Source organism: Oryzias latipes, chromosome 22 (genome assembly GCF_053564925.1).
Source record: "Oryzias latipes strain Hd-rR chromosome 22, Olatipes_Hd-rR_3.1".
Lineage (NCBI taxonomy): Eukaryota > Metazoa > Chordata > Actinopteri > Beloniformes > Adrianichthyidae > Oryzias > Oryzias latipes.
The window spans coordinates 30582501-30598947 of record NC_136258.1 but is presented as its reverse complement, the minus strand read 5'-3'; the positions used below and the strand labels follow the sequence as shown (position 1 = coordinate 30598947).

Genomic DNA, 16447 nt, shown 5'->3' with positions numbered 1-16447 from the left:
GTGAGGTGGGATGGATTGTCTTGGCAAAGGAGAAGTGCTCACTATCACAGATTTAGACAGATTTGTGAACAATATTTCAGAGAACTGGTTATTTTGTGTATGTGGAAAATGTTTCACATCTTTGAGGTTTATACCATAAAAAATGGGAGCAATAACAAAAGTGTTGCGTTTATATTTTTGGTCAGTGTAGTTAAAGAATGTAAATGAGTAAAATGTGACCTACATCCTTCAAAAAAGAGGAGCTTCAGCCATACATACCAGGCAGGCAGCCGCTGTCTATCCACTCTCCCTGTTCCTTATATAGGGACAGACACAGCCGAACCAAATCCCTAATCAAGCAGGCGTGGCAGCACGAGTTAAAGTCCGTACGGGGAGGAGGAGGGCTTTTAAAGCACCGCCACCAAATTAACACAAGTGTGTTGACTGCCGCCTCATAATTAGTAGGCGTGTCGTATTTGCCTATTGCTAAGGTCCACTTTTTCCTGTAGTCTGAATCCATTGGAAACCTGCAAGAAAAGTTCAGTCACTGAGTCAGAAATGTATAAATCTATATTACTATAATATCCTAGTATGCTGTATACAGGTTTAGCAAAAATAAAATGTACATTTATGTCGACAGCAAATTATCCGTACATCATGCAGCATGTTGATAATAGCACTGCAGCATCATGCATGTCAACATGTGTTCTATTAATAAAGCCCCTGCAGCATTAAAAGAAAAAAATTATAATACTTATCTGTAAAATTATATATTTCCTCCTTCATGGACTCAGTTCTCTGATTTTAGCAGTTGAAACCCAAACAATGAACTGGTATTATGCAAAAAATGTGTTCACATGCTGCACTGCAGCAGTGACTGGACCTCACCAAGATGGCGGTGCTCTCCTCCCATGAGGAACCACGTGATGTCTCCTCTAGTGATAGAACTCATTGCTCCGTCCTTCTTTTTTTTTTCGCGGAGTCCACCTTTGACGTCGCACATTTATAAACTGCCCGGTTGTCTTTTTCGAGTGACTGCGCATGCGCCCAGACTCGAAATTACGGTTCGGTAACATATCTGAGCGCCGATCCTGCAGGACCGAGACGTTTGTGAGAGGCAGCGGAAGCAGACGTCTGTGACCGGCTGAGAAAGCGAAGCACCGTCGTGGTCCGCGTGAGCCGGACCCGGACATGTACCTGCGCAGGTGCGGCTCCCGCTCCCACCTGCGCAGGTACAGCCCCGCTGGCGGCCTGATAATGGCGGCGCTGCGGCTTCCCGCTGAGCTGTGGCTGCGTATCTTCAGCTACCTGTCTTGGAAAGACAAGCTGCGCATGCGCTGCACCTGCTCCCATTTTCGGAGCCTGCTGGACGAGTCTAGTGTCTCATGGCAGGGCTTCAGCGTGGTCCTGAAGGACCTGTCCCGGTACAACCGTGGGTTCTGGCGCAGCCTGGCCCGGTGGCAGGTGCGTGTGGTGCGGCTGCGCGCAGGTGTGAAGAAGGACCTGAAGCTGCTGTCCTCCTGGCTGCCGCTATTGGACTCGCTTCGTCTGGACCGCTGGATGGAGCTGGAGGTCCGGGAGCTGCAGGTCCTGGTCCAGCTGCAGCGCCTGTCCCTCACATCCAGCTGCATGCCGCTCAGCAGACTGGACTTCCTGGTTCCGCTCAGCGATCAGCTGACACAGCTCACTTTGTGTAAGGTGCAGCTCACCTGTCCGGCCGCTCACCTGCTGGCTGCTGTGACTCAGCTGCGCAGGCTCACCTCTCTGCAGCTGCATCATGACGGCAGTTTGAGAATCAGAACCCTCAGCGGCATCCTCAGTCACCTGACCCGGCTCAGACACCTGTCCTGGACCATGATAACCTACAAGACACTGGCGGGGGACTTCTTCTACCCGGCTCACCCCCCAGGTAAACAGAAACATCTGAGTGGTTTAACTAAGCTAGAGTACTGAGGAGGAGGAGGAAGAACTGATGACCCCTCCAAGGTCGTCAGTGAGGTTCCAAAGTTCTGCTCCAACAGCTGGTTCCACATAGATAGAGGTTCCACAGCCTCTTTAGGAAAAATGCAGGAACTCTGCAGCTGGAGAGAGAAGAACTTCGTCTGGACTTGAAAGGTTCAGAGGAACGCTGGCGGGTCACCTGCTCATCATTAAACTGCTTGGTTCTGGTTCTCTCAGGAGCTCCTTTTTCTACAGATCCGTCTGTAGAAAAAGGAAAGCTGAGCAGGAGGCTGCAGGTTCTTCTGTTGTCCTGCAGACTCCATGATGAACCTTTTCTTGTCAGCCTGGATTCTTTAAGAAGACCGTAAAGAGGATGAGGACTGCAGGTGAGCAGCGCCAAGCGTAGACACGTGTAGATCAGAATCACCTGGAGTCACAAGGATGCAGCTGATGTTTCAGCTGGACCGCCGTGGCTCAGCATGCTTTTTATTTTTTGACTACTCAGGAATTAGAAGAAGAAGCTCCGGTGTTTCCTCCTGAGATGAGGACTTGTGACCGACGTCCGGAGGAGGAACCTTCTCACCAAAACAAAAAAAGAGAAAAATCAGAAAACATGCAGGGAGAAAAATGTTTCTGCTGTCAAGAAAATCCTGAATGAACTCAGAAAAGGATGTAATTAAATGAGTGTGTGTGTATATATATATATATGTATATATATATATATATACACACACAGTTCAGACCAAAGGTGTGGACACATCTTCTCATTTAAAGAGTTTTCTTTATTTTCATGACTATGAAAATTATAGATTCACACTGAAGGCATTAAAACTATGAATGAACACGTGGAATTATATACATAACAAAATAGTGTGAAACAACTGAGAATATGTCACAATGTAGGTTCTTCATAGTAGCCACCTTTTGCTTTGATTACACTTGTCATTCTCTGGATGGACTTCCAGAAGTAGTCACCTGAAATGTTTTTACTTCACAGGTGTGCCTGTCAGGGTTAATTATTGGGATTTCTTGCCTTATAAATGGGGTTGGGACCATCAGTTAAGTTGTGCAGAAGTCAGCTGGTGCCACAGCTGATAGTCCTACTGAATACACTGTTAGAATTTGGATTATGGCAAGAAAAAAGCAGCTAAGTACAGAAAAACAAGTGACCATCATTACTTACTTGAGAAATGAAGGTCAGTCCCAAAATTTGGGAAAACTTTGAAAGTGTGCCCAAGTGCAGTCACAAAAACCATCAAGCGCTATGAGGGCGCGTCTATATATACATGCATATATAAACGCCCCCTCACCCTTCCACAGGTGGTTTCTCACACAAGCTCAGGTCCTCTACCAGAGGCCAATGATGCTTGATAAAGAGATCAAACTTCTCCACACTGGAGATCTCATGTGGAATGGGAACGATTTGATTATTTATTGCTGAATTTTCCTTGGAGGCAAAGTGGAACGCCGCCATGATGGCCTCACGCTGACTTTGTCTTCCAGAGGGGACCGCCGGTCTGCAGCTGTCGCATCTGCAGCTGCTCAATTATGACGCCGTGGTGACACAGGAAGTCCTGCAGCCTCTGCTCCGCCTACAAAGCCTGTCGGTGCTGCACCTGTACTCCGTACCTGGACCCAACTGTCACCTTCGGACATGGCTGACGTCGTTGCCTGAACTCTCCAGTCTCAGTGTGCACGGTAGCTCCCAACTCTCCAACACGTAAACGTGCAAACACGTCAACATTTAAACACGTCTACATTTAAACACGTCAACAGATAAACACGTCAACATTTAAACACGGCAACATTAATACACGTCAACATATAAACACGTCAACATTTAAACACGTCAACATTTAAACACGTCAACATATAAACACGTCAACATTTAAACACGTCAACAGATAAACACGTCAACATTTAAACACGTCAACATTTAAACACGTCAACATTTAAACACGTCAACATTTAAACACGGCAACATTAATACACGTCAACATATAAACACGTCAACATATAAACACGTCAACATGTAAACACGTCAACATATAAACACGTCAACATTTAAACACGTCAACATATAAACACGTCAACATATAAACACGTCAACATATAAACACGTCAACATTTAAACACGGCAACATTTATACACGTCAACATATAAACACGTCAACATTTAAACACGTCAACATTTAAACACGTCAACATATAAACACGTCAACATGTAAACACGTCAACATGTAAACACGTCAACATATAAACACGTCAACATATAAACACGTCAACATATAAACACGTCAACATATAAACACGTCAACATTTAAACACGGCAACATTTATACACGTCAACATATAAACACGTCAACATTTAAACACGTCAACATGTAAACACGTCAACATATAAACACGTCAACATATAAACACGTCAACATATAAACACGTCAACATATAAACACGTCAACATTTAAACACGGCAACATTTATACACGTCAACATATAAACACGTCAACGTTTAAACACGTCAACGTATAAACACGTCAACATTTAAACACGTCAACATATAAACACGTCAACATTTAAACACGTCAACATGTAAACACGTCAACATGTAAACACGTCAACATGTAAACACGTCAAAATGTAAACACGTCAAAATGTAAACACGTCAACATTTAAACACGTCAACATGTAAACACGTCAACATTTAAACACGTCAACATGTAAACACGTCAACATGTAAAAACGTCAACATGTAAACACGTCAGCATTTAAACACGTCAGCATATAAACACGTCAACATATAAACACGTCAACATTTAAACACGTCAACATGTAAACACGTCAACATTTAAACACGTCAACATATAAACACGTCAACATTTAAACACGGCAGCATTTAAACACGTCAGCATATAAACACGTCAGCATATAAACACGTCAACATTTAAACACGTCAACATGTAAACACGTCAACATGTAAACACGTCAACATGTAAACACGTCAACATGTAAACACGTCAACATTTAAACACGTCAACATTTAAACACGTCAACATATAAACACGTCAACATTTAAACACGTCAACATTTAAACACGTCAACATTTAAACACATAAAAACACAAACACTTCAACAGGTCAACATATAACGACATTTACATGTAGACTTGTAAATATGTGAACGTGTAAAAACATCCTGGAAACATGTCACCACATAAGCACAGCAGCATTGAGAACAGGTGTGTTTGTCCAACAAACACGTCAACATTTAAACACGTCAACATATAAACACGTCAACATTTAAACACGTCAACATATAAACACGTCAACATTTAAACACGTCAACATTTAAACACGTCAACATTTAAACACGTCAACACATAAACACGTCAACACATAAACACGTCAACACTTAAACACGTCAACATGTAAACACGTCAACATTTAAACACGTCAACATATAAACACGTCAACATTTAAACACGTCAACACATAAACACGTCAACACTTAAACACGTCAACACTTAAACACGTCAACACTTAAACACGTCAACATATAAACACGTCAACATTTAAACACATAAAAACACAAACACGTCAACACATAAACACGTCAACACTTAAACACATAAACACATAAACACGTCAACACATAAACACGTCAACACAAACACATCAACACGTCAACACATAAACACGTCAACACATAAACACGTCAACATTTAAACACATAAAAACACAAACACGTCAACAGGTCAACATATAACGACATTTACATGTAGACTTGTAAATATGTGAACGTGTAAACACATCCTGGAAACATGTCACCACATAAGCACAGCAGCATTGAGAACAGGTGTGTTTGTCCAACAGGAGGCCATCCTCTGGCAGCATACGCAGACTTCCTGCCTTCCTCTCTGCTCAGCCTGACCCTCAGTGTAGATCTTCAGACTGAAGACCTGCAGGTCGTCTCAGCAAGGGCTCCTAACCTGGAGCACCTCCATCTAGAGCCTTGGGGATCATCTTCTAGCTTGATTAAGCTCCTTCCTCAACTCTTTCCTCACCTGAAAACGCTGGCTATCAGGTGAGACGCTGCAAGCTAGGTGTCCCGCTGAGAAATGTTTCCAAAATTCTTCTCATCTCTAACTTTTTTTTAATCAAATGTTGGTTTCTGTGTTGTCAGATGTTTTTGTTATGGAGGTTCTGGTTCTTATTGTTTACACGTCTCTTTGCAGGCATCATGGCGTATTGGAGGAGGACTTCCTGTTTCTGCAGGAAATGAAACATCTCCACACAGTGGAAATCCTGGACGTGTATCATAGGCCCAACCCAAAAGACCCCAGCTGGGTCCTCTATGAGTCCAGTCCTCATCTGCTGCAGCTCATCCAAAAGTTGCAGCAGCAGACCAATCACAGAGTGCAGGTGATCACCAGCTCCCGCAGCAACACTCTCAGCTGTGACTGCATATGATGTGTCTGCAGCTGCGCAGACTCTGACATCACCACATGACCTTCTGATATCCTGATCAAATGTTTTTTTAAAGCTGTTTCTGGGAGAACACCAGACTTTTTAACATGGGTTCAATTGATTAATGTTCCCTTTGCTACCATTGACTGGATACGAGAACTGGACATAGTGACTCCTCCCCCCCTGGCGTTCCAAACAGGAAGTGGCTCCAAGAAGCCAAAATCCCGTAGACGTCTATAGAGAAAGAAGCAGCTGTTCCTCAGTTGTTCTATTGGTCAGAAGAACCGTTCTGGATCTGGTATACACTCTTTAAACATCTTTAAACATCTTTTTCATAATCCTTTTAGTTCAAGTTATAAACTGACCAATCAGATGGTTCAGTAAAAGTAGGTGGAGCCTGCTGCCCCAACTTCAAACATTTGATTAACAGATTCTCCTGAGGTACTGAAATGGCTTAATTTGGTAGGAGCTGGAGGTACGGCATTTTCTATGGCCGGGGGGGGGGGGGGGGGTCACACTCGCTTTGTCCAGGTCTCTGATACAGATTCTGCAGCATTTGGTAAATTCTGGTACTCACTATGTTTGGGAATGATCACCTTGGTACTCTTGAGCAAAGCCTCAGCTGCATAGTTTTCCTGGTTCATGGGGGGGGGCTATGCCGCCCCCGGGTGCAAATGTGAAACCATAAATGAAAGACCAGAAAAATCAGAAAATCTCCAAGAATAAAATGGATGATCAAAAATCTGAGTTGTTTATTGTCCGTGGACCGCGTTCAGTGAAACGACGTCTGCAGTGAAGGAACATGGAGAGAGAAACTCGTATTCCAGGAACAGGAAGAACGTCCAAAACAACAGGAGAACTCTCAGAACGTCTCAGCTGCTGCAGGATCTGTGTTCGACTCAGCAGCTTTTCACAGCTGGAGGCAGTTTTGGGGGGATAAGTGTCCCAGAATGTCAATCAGCTGCCTGCCCCGCCCCCTGGCCCCCATTCCTACCTAAAAGGGAAATAAAACTTCATATTAACATCCTGCAGAGGTTCCCACACCTGGAGGAGACCCCCCCCCTTCCATGGAGACCTTTGTCCATTCTAACTGGACTGTGACCCCCCCCCCATGAAGCTCAGAAAAACCTTCTAAAACGTAATGAAACTCTGCAGATTCTTTCGGTAGGAAATAAAAACGTTTTTTGAGAGACTTTTTCTTGGATTCATTTGTTCCTTAGACTCGGTTCTGTCTGCAGAACTTGATTTCTCTGAGCTGCAGGTTAGATCACCCACAGTGCACTGCAGTCATGTGATCTCTTACGCAACAGTGGGAGGAGCCGCACTGCTCAGGTGAACCAGGTGTATTATTACAGACAAGAACCCGGAAACTGCAGCCTTCAGAGGCACAGCTCCATTTTACTGACGGAACCAGGAAGCAGGTAAGCCTGACACCAGAACCCATTGCTGGACACAGCAGTTGTGTTTCCTTTTCTTGTGTTTGTGTGTCTGTGTGCAAATGTTCAATCGTCTTTGTGTGTTTGTTCATCAGCTCTTTGGGTCGACACCTTAAGCTGATTAATGAAGATGGGTTCTTCAGAGAACGAGGTGACATTGGGTTCTTCAGAACCAAGCATAGAGATGGACCCATCCAAATCAGAATCTGCAGCCTTCGAGGGTCAGCCCGAACCTTCAGCCTCAGAGTAAGATTGATTGGAATAAGTCTACTTCTGTTATAAAAAAGGCCACACAGAATATTTGTGTGTGTCACTGCTGAGCACCTTAGAGTGATCCAGTCTCTCTGGGACTAAACTGATCCCCTCCTACTTCTGTTGTTAAAGGTTCAGTCCTAGTTAATGATAAAACTGAAGTCCTGAATTCCTTAAGGGAGCATTTTTATCCTCAGGTTCCTGGTTTGATTCTACAGGAATGTCCTCATCAAACCCCCCCCCATGTTTCCTGGGGACCCATTTCACTTTGTTCCTCTGACTCTGCTGAAGGCATTGGATCACAGAAAAGCTCCGGGGCAGCAGATTTGATTCACAATTCCTGTTAATCTTTCAATCAAAACTACAGAAATTCCATCAGTTTGGAAATCAGCTTTTGTTTTTTCTTTATTAAAGGGAGGTGATCCATCCATACTGACTAACTACAGGCCAATAAATGTATGTGTTTTATCCAAAATGTGTTACTGTCCACAGGGGGGGGGCACACGGCTCCGTTTCCTACTATTGATTTTGTACATCAATGACTAGGGTCAAAATGTCTCTGATGCTATTCAGCATCACTTCTTCAGTTAAAATTAGTTCTCAATGCTGAGAAGACTAAGCTAATGTTGTTCCCTTAACAATTCCACCTTGGATGGAAATGGCATAGAGGTGGTTCACGAATACAAGTACCTTGGTGTCTGGATTGATGACTCCCTCACCTTTAGACCTCTCATAGAATAACACACGTTTTCTTTTGTAATAAGTTGTGTTTTTCTTTTGAAGTAAAAAAGCGTCTTGTCGCTGCAGCTTCTCTATCTGTGCTGGATTATGGTGATATTGTGTACAAGAATGCCTCGTCTTCATGTCTCCAAACGGTTGACCCCATGTGTCATGCTTCCCTGACGCTTCACTGTGACTTGTAATCCAGAATACAGGAACATTGGTACACTTTGATTTACAAGGCCTTGGATTACTGCCTCCCTACATTTGTTCCTTAATCACAAGAAGTGTGGAATCAGTTGTTGCTTTGTGTTCTATTTGCTGCACAGAGCTGGAAAAAAGCCTTCGTTCACTCTGCTCCTTTTGCTTGGAAAATGCTGCAGAAAACCTGGAAACTAACTGAACTGGTATCTTTAAATGTTTTTAAGAGTAAGCTCAAAGCATCAGAGGCTGAAACAATAATGTACAACTGCTTCTCATGACTTCTGTGACTTTAATGATGTTTGTTTGTATTGAAATGTGCTGCCTGTTGGCCAGGACTCCCTTGGAAAAGAGGTTTTTCATCTCAATGGGACTTTCCTGGTTAAATAAAATAAAATGATTCTTTGAGCTGCAGGTGACCAGCTGAACTTCAAAGGAGACCTAAGCAGATGATCTAATGTCCTCGTGAAATCTCCGCTAGTCCTTCCAACCTGATCTCCCCTCTCCAGATCTCCCAATGCCCCTCCCTGCAGCAGAAGATCAGAAACTCAGCAGTTCAGTGGCTAAACTGACGACCGTTTATGCAGGAACTTCTAACCGTCTCTTTGGATTTCTGGAGCGGTTCCTTCATGCAGAACCACGGTCATCCAAACGGTGTTCTGCTCAGTTCTCCCACTGTCCTCGTCCGACTCAGAACCTGCCATGTTTGTGTTTGCAGAGAGCAGCAGCTCGTCCCAGAGGAACCGTCTGCCTGTGGATCCATGGAGACTGAGGCCTCTGAAGATCTGTGAGTCCATTCTCAGAACCTGCAGCTAAACACATTTAGATTCTTGCTCCACTGGAGCTCAGAACCTCAACAACCATCCCAGCCAGAAGACACACAGATGCTGCTGACGGTTTGTACTCCTCCACAGAAAGAGGAAGAGGAGGGCTGTGTGGATGGAGGAGCGGCCTTCCTCCTGCCCCTTGTGTCAGGACGTCCTGAAGGATCCGCTCTGTCTGGGCTGCGGGCATTGGTTCTGCAGGCACTGCATCGCCTCCCACCGGCAGCGGTCTGCTGCGGCTCGCTGCTCCTGCTTCCAGTGCGCTGCAGAATCTGACAGTGGAGCTAGAATCCAGACGTCCGACCACAGCAGAAGTAAGACCAGCTCAGATCAGGTCTTTCTGCTCCAACCAGACGAAGCAGAACCCTTCAGATTTTTCAGGTTTTGTTGTAGAACCAGTCTTTGTCAGAGTCAGGTGACTCAGGTGAGGCGCTCAGGCTCCACCTGCTGGTGACTCCAGGATAAGCGCTGGAGGGAAGCAGGTTTTAGGTTCTCAGAAACCGTCCTGCTTTCTTCTGGGTCTTTCTGGTCTGATCTGGTGTTCCTTCATGCAGGAGTCCACTCGGAGTGTTGGGAAACCCTTAAGCTGGTTCTGAGGAACTTCATGGACGTCTTTAACTTGATTCCTGAGGATCAAATCTTCTTGAATGACATCTTCATAGAGCTGCAAGTCTCAGAGGCCAGGAATGATCATCAGCACAAAGAAGTCAGAACCTTGTCCAGAAAGAAACCCAGAATGCGAAGAAACATCAGAATGGAAGATGTACTGAAGCCTGGAAGGGACACGTCAGCCAAAATAGTTCTGACGAAAGGAGCTCCTGGTGTCGGGAAGAGCATATTAACTCAGAAGTTCACGCTGGACTGGGCCGGACGCAGAGACACAGAGGACATCCACTTTGTGTTTCCATTCATGTTCAAAATACTAAACAAGCAGAAGGATCTAAAACTGAACTTTGTTGACCTCCTCCATGATACCTTTGGGGACATCAAACATTCTGGAATCACCTCTTTTGACGAATTTCGGATTCTGCTGATCTTGGATGGTCTGGATGAGTGTCAGCTTCCTCTGGACTTCAAAAAGAATGAGACCCTGAGTGACATTTGGACGGAGACCTCGCTGGACGTTCTGCTGACAAACCTGATCAAGGGGAACCTGCTTCCTTTAGCTCAGATCTGGATCACCACTAGACCAGCAGCAGCTGGGCGGATTCCTGCCAAGTTTGTTGGGTTGGTGACAGAGATCAGAGGGTTCACAGACGCCAACAAGGAAGCCTATTTCCGGAAGAGGATCAAGAATAAGGAGCAAGCCAACAGGGTCATCTCCCATGTGAGAACGTATGAAAACCTCCACAGGATGTGTCACCTCCCAAACTTCTGCCGCATCACGGTTAAGGTACTGGAGGACCTGATGAAGAGCGGAGAGGAAGAGGAGTTTCCCAAGAACATCGGTGACATGTACATCAACTTTCTGTTGCTTCAGAGCAAACGCAACTGTGAGAAGTATCCAGACAAGGCTGAGAATTATCCAGACATAAAGAAGGTCATCAAGGTTCTTGGTAAACTGGCCTTTGAGCAGCTGCAGAAGGGACACCTGATCTTCTACGCCTCTGACATGGTGGAGTACGGCATCAGTGTCAAAGATGCTCCGCTGTACTCTGACGTCTTCACAAACATCTCCAGAAAGAGGAAAAATGCCTGCAAGGACCCCGCTTACTGCTTCATCCGTCTGAGGACCCAGGAGTTCCTGGCTGCAGTTTATGTCTTCAACTCCTACCGTGGCAGGGAGACTGAGACGTTGCAGGAGCATCCTGGGGATGGGGACGGCCCAAGCAAGTCTCCTCTGGATGTGTTTGTGAGCAAAGCCCTACAGACCCCCCTGCAGAGCAAAAACCGGCATCTGGACCCATTTGTTTGCTTCCTGCATGGCCTCTCTGTGCACTTCATCCAGAACTTCCTCAAAAGCCTGATTGGTCGCCCAGACACCAAGTCTGAAGTCATCTTGACCGCCCTCAACCAGCTGCAAAAGATGAGCTACGAGAACCTGATTTCTGACCAAAGCCTGAGCATCTACCACACTCTGATGAACGTGAAGGAGCTGTCACTGCCTCAGCATATCCAGCGCTTCCTCAAGCTGGAGAGTAAGTCAGAGAAGGAGCTGCTGGAGGTCCACGTCCCACTGCTGATCCACATGCTGCATGCTTCTGAAGACGACCTGTACCTGAAGAAGTACAACATCACCAAAAGATGTCACCAGAGGCGGAAAAAGACCACGGTGAGTCCAGCTTTGATGGTTCAGGTCTTCCCATATTTGCAGCTCCTCCTGGATCCAAACCTGAACTCCAGGTCTGATCCGAAGCTGAACACGGGGTCTGATACAAAACCTGAACTCGGGGTCTGATACGGAACCTGAACTCGGGGTCTGATACGGAACCTGAACTCGGGGTCTGATACGGAACCTGAACTCGGGGTCTGATACGGAACCTGAACTCGGGGTCTGATACGGAACCTGAACTCGGGGTCTGATACGGAACCTGAACTCGGGGTCTGATACGGAACCTGAACTCGGGGTCTGATCGGAACCTGAACTCGGGGTCTGATCGGAACCTGAACTCGGGGTCTGATCGGAACCTGAACTCGGGGTCTGATCGGAACCTGAACTCGGGGTCTGATCCGAAGCTGAACACGGGGTCTGATACAAAACCTGAACTCGGGGTCTGATACGGCACTGAACTCGGGGTCTGATCGGAACCTGAACTCCGGGTCTGATCCGAAGCTGAACTCCGGGTCTGATCGGAACCTGAACTCGGGGTCTGATCCGAAGCTGAACACGGGGTCTGATACAAAACCTGAACTCGGGGTCTGATCAGAACCTGAACTCGGGGTCTGATCGGAACCTGAACTCCGGGTCTGATACGGAACCTGAACTCCGGGTCTGATCAGAACCTGAACTCGGGGTCTGATCCGAACCTGAACTCGGGGTCTGATCCGAAACTGAACTCGGGGGCTGATACGGAACCTGAACTCAGGTCTGATACGGAACCTGAACTCGGGGTCTGATACGGAACCTGAACTCGGGGTCTGATACGGAACCTGAACTCGGGGTCTGATACGGAACCTGAACTCGGGGTCTGATCGGAACCTGAACTCGGGGTCTGATCGGAACCTGAACTCGGGGTCTGATACGGAACCTGAACTCGGGGTCTGATCGGAACCTGAACTCGGGGTCTGATCCGAAGCTGAACACGGGGTCTGATACAAAACCTGAACTCGGGGTCTGATACGGAACCTGAACTCGGGGTCTGATCGGAACCTGAACTCCGGGTCTGATCCGAAGCTGAACACGGGGTCTGATACAAAACCTGAACTCGGGGTCTGATCGGAACCTGAACTCCGGGTCTGATACGGAACCTGAACTCCGGGTCTGATCGGAACCTGAACTCGGGGTCTGATCAGAACCTGAACTCGGGGTCTGATCCGAAGCTGAACACGGGGTCTGATACAAAACCTGAACTCGGGGTCTGATACGGAACCTGAACTCGGGGTCTGATCCGAAGCTGAACACGGGGTCTGATACAAAACCTGAACTCGGGGTCTGATCAGAACCTGAACTCGGGGTCTGATCGGAACCTGAACTCCGGGTCTGATACGGAACCTGAACTCCGGGTCTGATCGGAACCTGAACTCGGGGTCTGATCAGAACCTGAACTCGGGGTCTGATCCGAAGCTGAACACGGGGTCTGATACAAAACCTGAACTCGGGGTCTGATCAGAACCTGAACTCGGGGTCTGATCGGAACCTGAACTCCGGGTCTGATACGGAACCTGAACTCCGGGTCTGATCAGAACCTGAACTCGGGGTCTGATCCGAACCTGAACTCGGGGTCTGATCCGAACCTGAACTCGGGGGCTGATACGGAACCTGAACTCAGGTCTGATACGGAACCTGAACTCGGGGTCTGATACGGAACCTGAACTCGGGGTCTGATCTGACCAACCCCACCACTATGACCACCCCCATTGTTCCATCCCTGTTGTCCTGGATCTGCTGCTGGTCTTCATAACTGATGATGAGGAGCACTGTTTGATGATGGTTCATCTGCAGGTGGAGGTCATCGTGAAGGTGAGCACCTGAGGTTGAAGCGGGCAAGGTAACAGCCCTAAAGAGATCAGAAGAAATCCAGGAGGAACCTGCTAGAACTAAATGTCTTTTGTTCATTGATGGACAGCGCCTCTGTGTGGTGAGCCTGACGTCTACCAGCTGCAGACGTACAGATCTGACTGTAATGGAAATGTCCACATAAGTAAATCTTGGTGACAGAGTTTAGTCTTTTTCTTTCCCCCTGCATGACTTTGGTGTCCTGAAGGCTCGATTTAAAGAAAGTGAATGTTTTTTCCTCAGAGATGAAGAAAGAAAAAGGTTTGAAATTGATCTTTTACATTGAAGACGCTTCACCGCTTTTTCCAAGAGGCTTTCTCAGATGTTTGATTTTACTTTGGATTCACTTTCTAAATTTTTTTTCTTCTTCTAACAAATCAAAGTATAAAAAGTTTCACCTCATCTTATAAAAAAGTAATCAACCCAACATAAAACAATGATTTATAAAAAATAATTCAACTTAAGAGGTCTGGTGATTAGAAATAATTAACTTAATAGATTTGATTAGTCTAATTGTTGCTGACAAGTTGTGATTTTATATTTTTTACTTTTCTGTAAAGGCCAAATATATTTTGAAATCTGATTCTGTAAATTTGTTCTTTTTCTCTTGTGTATATAATATTTTTCCAATATAATAATTATAATTATGAGATATGTTTCACTGGAATGGAAGGTTGATAAACATCATCCTATGTGCAGATAAAGTAACATTTTCCCCAACATGCCTGTGTCACATCTGCAAATCCTAAAACACAGAGACTTTGGGACAATCCCCCAAAAAATGTGCCTGACAAAAAGAGAAACTTTTACAGACAACAGGGGAAAATCGACATACAATACAACGTTTTAGTGGATAATAATTATGTTTAACTGTTTCTATTGCTATAATGTATAATAAAGATTGCATTGCCCTGACTTTTCCTCATGGAAGGCCTTCTATGGTGCCATAGAATAACCAGCTCCAATGCTTTTTTAAAGACGTCCAGCTCCCCCATTCATTTAATTTTTACAATCTTATTCAACAACAAGCATTCCAGAGAATTGAGGAATTTGATAAATAGCTTAAAATTAAGCAACTTCCAGAAAATTCCACATTTTAAAAATACAATGAAGAAACTGGGAACTTTATTGGTTACATCTAAATGTTCAAATGTTTCTGGGTTAAAACTGAATTTAAATAAATGTGTAATTTTTCCTTCAAATGTGCTGCTAATGAAGTTTATGGTTCCAGTGAATAAAATCATTTACACATCCAGGTATGAAAACGTCCAAAGACCAGGAAGATGTGGATTATAATGTATCATCTGTTACTGAGTAAATAGGAGTTACCGTAGTAGAAAAAGAGAATTAATGAATTAATGAAAGCAGAAGGGATGTCTGGAGCTTCTGTCTATTGGGTTTCCTGTCTGAGCTGCTCTTCTTCATCGGTTCGGTTCTGCTGGACTCTTTTATCCAGACAGTGTTTTCATAACTGCTACAGAACAGCTGTTAACCACTGGATGATAAAGGGAGCATTTGGGCTTCCTGGGGGGGGGGACTTCCTGTTAGGAACGGGACGGGGGGGGGGTCGCTATGTCCACTTCTCATTCACAGTCAACTGCCTGACGAGCACGAGCCGCGCGCATGCGCGCTGCGCAGGGTAGTTACAGCCTCCAAGCTAGCAAAGCGCTGCGCGAGACATCGACGGAAGCATCTCCGCGTGACCCCCCCCCCTTCGCAGACGGTGAGTGTCCGCGAGGACCCGAGCGCCGCATGACCCGTAGACATCACCCACGAGGGGGAGTCCGCTTCTCCCCCGCGCGGGCGTGGACGTCCCGCCCCGCTCAGTCTGGTGGTGCGGGGATCGGGGGGGCCGCATTGTTCCCGCCCTGTGGAGCTTTGTCCAGTCATCCCGTCCAGGAGAGGTCTACTGCGAGGGGGGGGGGGGGTCATGGTGTGTGAGGGGGGTCATGCTGTGGTCATTGAATAGCAGAAAGGTATTTATATGCGTGTCTGTACTCATGTGTTTATTGAAAAATGCCAATTAAAAAAAGACCTGGACAGAGTGGCCCCGCCCCCTGGCGTTCCAAACAGGAAGTGGCTCCAAGAAGCCAAAATCCCACAGACATCTGTAGAGACATCAACAGCTGTTCTATTGGTCAGAAAAACTGTTCTGGATCTGGTACTTCTCTTTTTTCAGGATACTTTTTTTTGTAGTTCAGGTTAAAAACTGACCAATCAGATGCCTCAGTAAAGTAGGTGGAGCCTGCTGCCCCCCCCCCCCCCCCAACCTCGAGCATTTTGACAGATTCTCCTGAGCTTCGGACGTGGACCAAGCTCCTTCCTGATTGGCCAAAGAAGTTGCCATAGAAGCAATGACTCGGACCAATCGGTGTCGTCTGGCTCCAACATGGACCTGGAGCTGCAGCAGCTGAAACAGCTTCCATGATGGTTTTCACGAGGCTCCAGAACCAGAACCAGCATCTTCATGTT

At 46.0% G+C, this 16447-nt stretch overlaps 3 protein-coding genes across 5 annotated transcripts in view; all 3 read left to right on the top strand.

Moving 5' to 3' along the window:
• Positions 1–496: 496 nt before the first annotated feature.
• LOC105357549 (uncharacterized) lies at positions 497–7128 on the top strand. The gene is made up of 4 exons (XM_011492695.3): positions 497–1888; positions 3424–3618; positions 5793–6003; positions 6155–7128. The coding sequence occupies exons 1-4, from the start codon at positions 1171–1173 to the stop codon at positions 6387–6389; spliced, it is 1359 nt and encodes a 452-aa protein (XP_011490997.1). The 5' UTR covers positions 497–1170; the 3' UTR covers positions 6390–7128.
• Positions 7129–7667: 539 nt separating this feature from the next.
• Positions 7668–14890, top strand: LOC101160618 (protein NLRC3). Its single transcript, XM_004084466.5, has 6 exons — positions 7668–7807; positions 7918–8068; positions 9714–9782; positions 9910–10133; positions 10374–12091; positions 13922–14890. Exons 2-6 carry the CDS (start codon positions 7947–7949, stop codon positions 13949–13951), a joined length of 2163 nt encoding a protein of 720 aa, XP_004084514.1. The 5' UTR covers positions 7668–7807; positions 7918–7946; the 3' UTR covers positions 13952–14890.
• Positions 14891–15542: 652 nt separating this feature from the next.
• The window catches only part of mapre3a (microtubule-associated protein, RP/EB family, member 3a), a 28039-nt gene continuing 27134 nt past the window's right edge, over positions 15543–16447 (top strand). For 2 of the 3 annotated variants that reach the window (XM_023951400.2, XM_023951401.2), the window contains exon 1: positions 15544–15698. In XM_023951400.2, coding sequence (XP_023807168.1) covers positions 15599–15698 — 100 coding nt within the window. In that variant the 5' untranslated portion in view covers positions 15544–15598. Of the gene's footprint in view, positions 15699–16447 lie in introns of all 3 variants that reach the window. The other variant, XM_023951402.2, reaches the window with a different exon arrangement.

Excerpts from the sequence above, each read along its gene's own strand:
- LOC105357549 (XM_011492695.3), top strand. The coding sequence starts at position 1,171 with ATGTACCTGCGCAGGTGCGGCTCCCGCTCCCACCTGCGCAGGTACAGC. Across the intron at positions 1,889-3,423 it reads CTACCCGGCTCACCCCCCAG|AGGGGACCGCCGGTCTGCAG; the intron begins GTAAACAGAAAC and ends TTTGTCTTCCAG. Across the intron at positions 6,004-6,154 it reads CTGAAAACGCTGGCTATCAG|GCATCATGGCGTATTGGAGG; the intron begins GTGAGACGCTGC and ends GTCTCTTTGCAG.
- LOC101160618 (XM_004084466.5), top strand. The coding sequence starts at position 7,947 with ATGAAGATGGGTTCTTCAGAGAACGAGGTGACATTGGGTTCTTCAGAA. Across the intron at positions 8,069-9,713 it reads CCCGAACCTTCAGCCTCAGA|AGAGCAGCAGCTCGTCCCAG; the intron begins GTAAGATTGATT and ends TTGTGTTTGCAG. Across the intron at positions 10,134-10,373 it reads GACGTCCGACCACAGCAGAA|GAGTCCACTCGGAGTGTTGG; the intron begins GTAAGACCAGCT and ends TCCTTCATGCAG.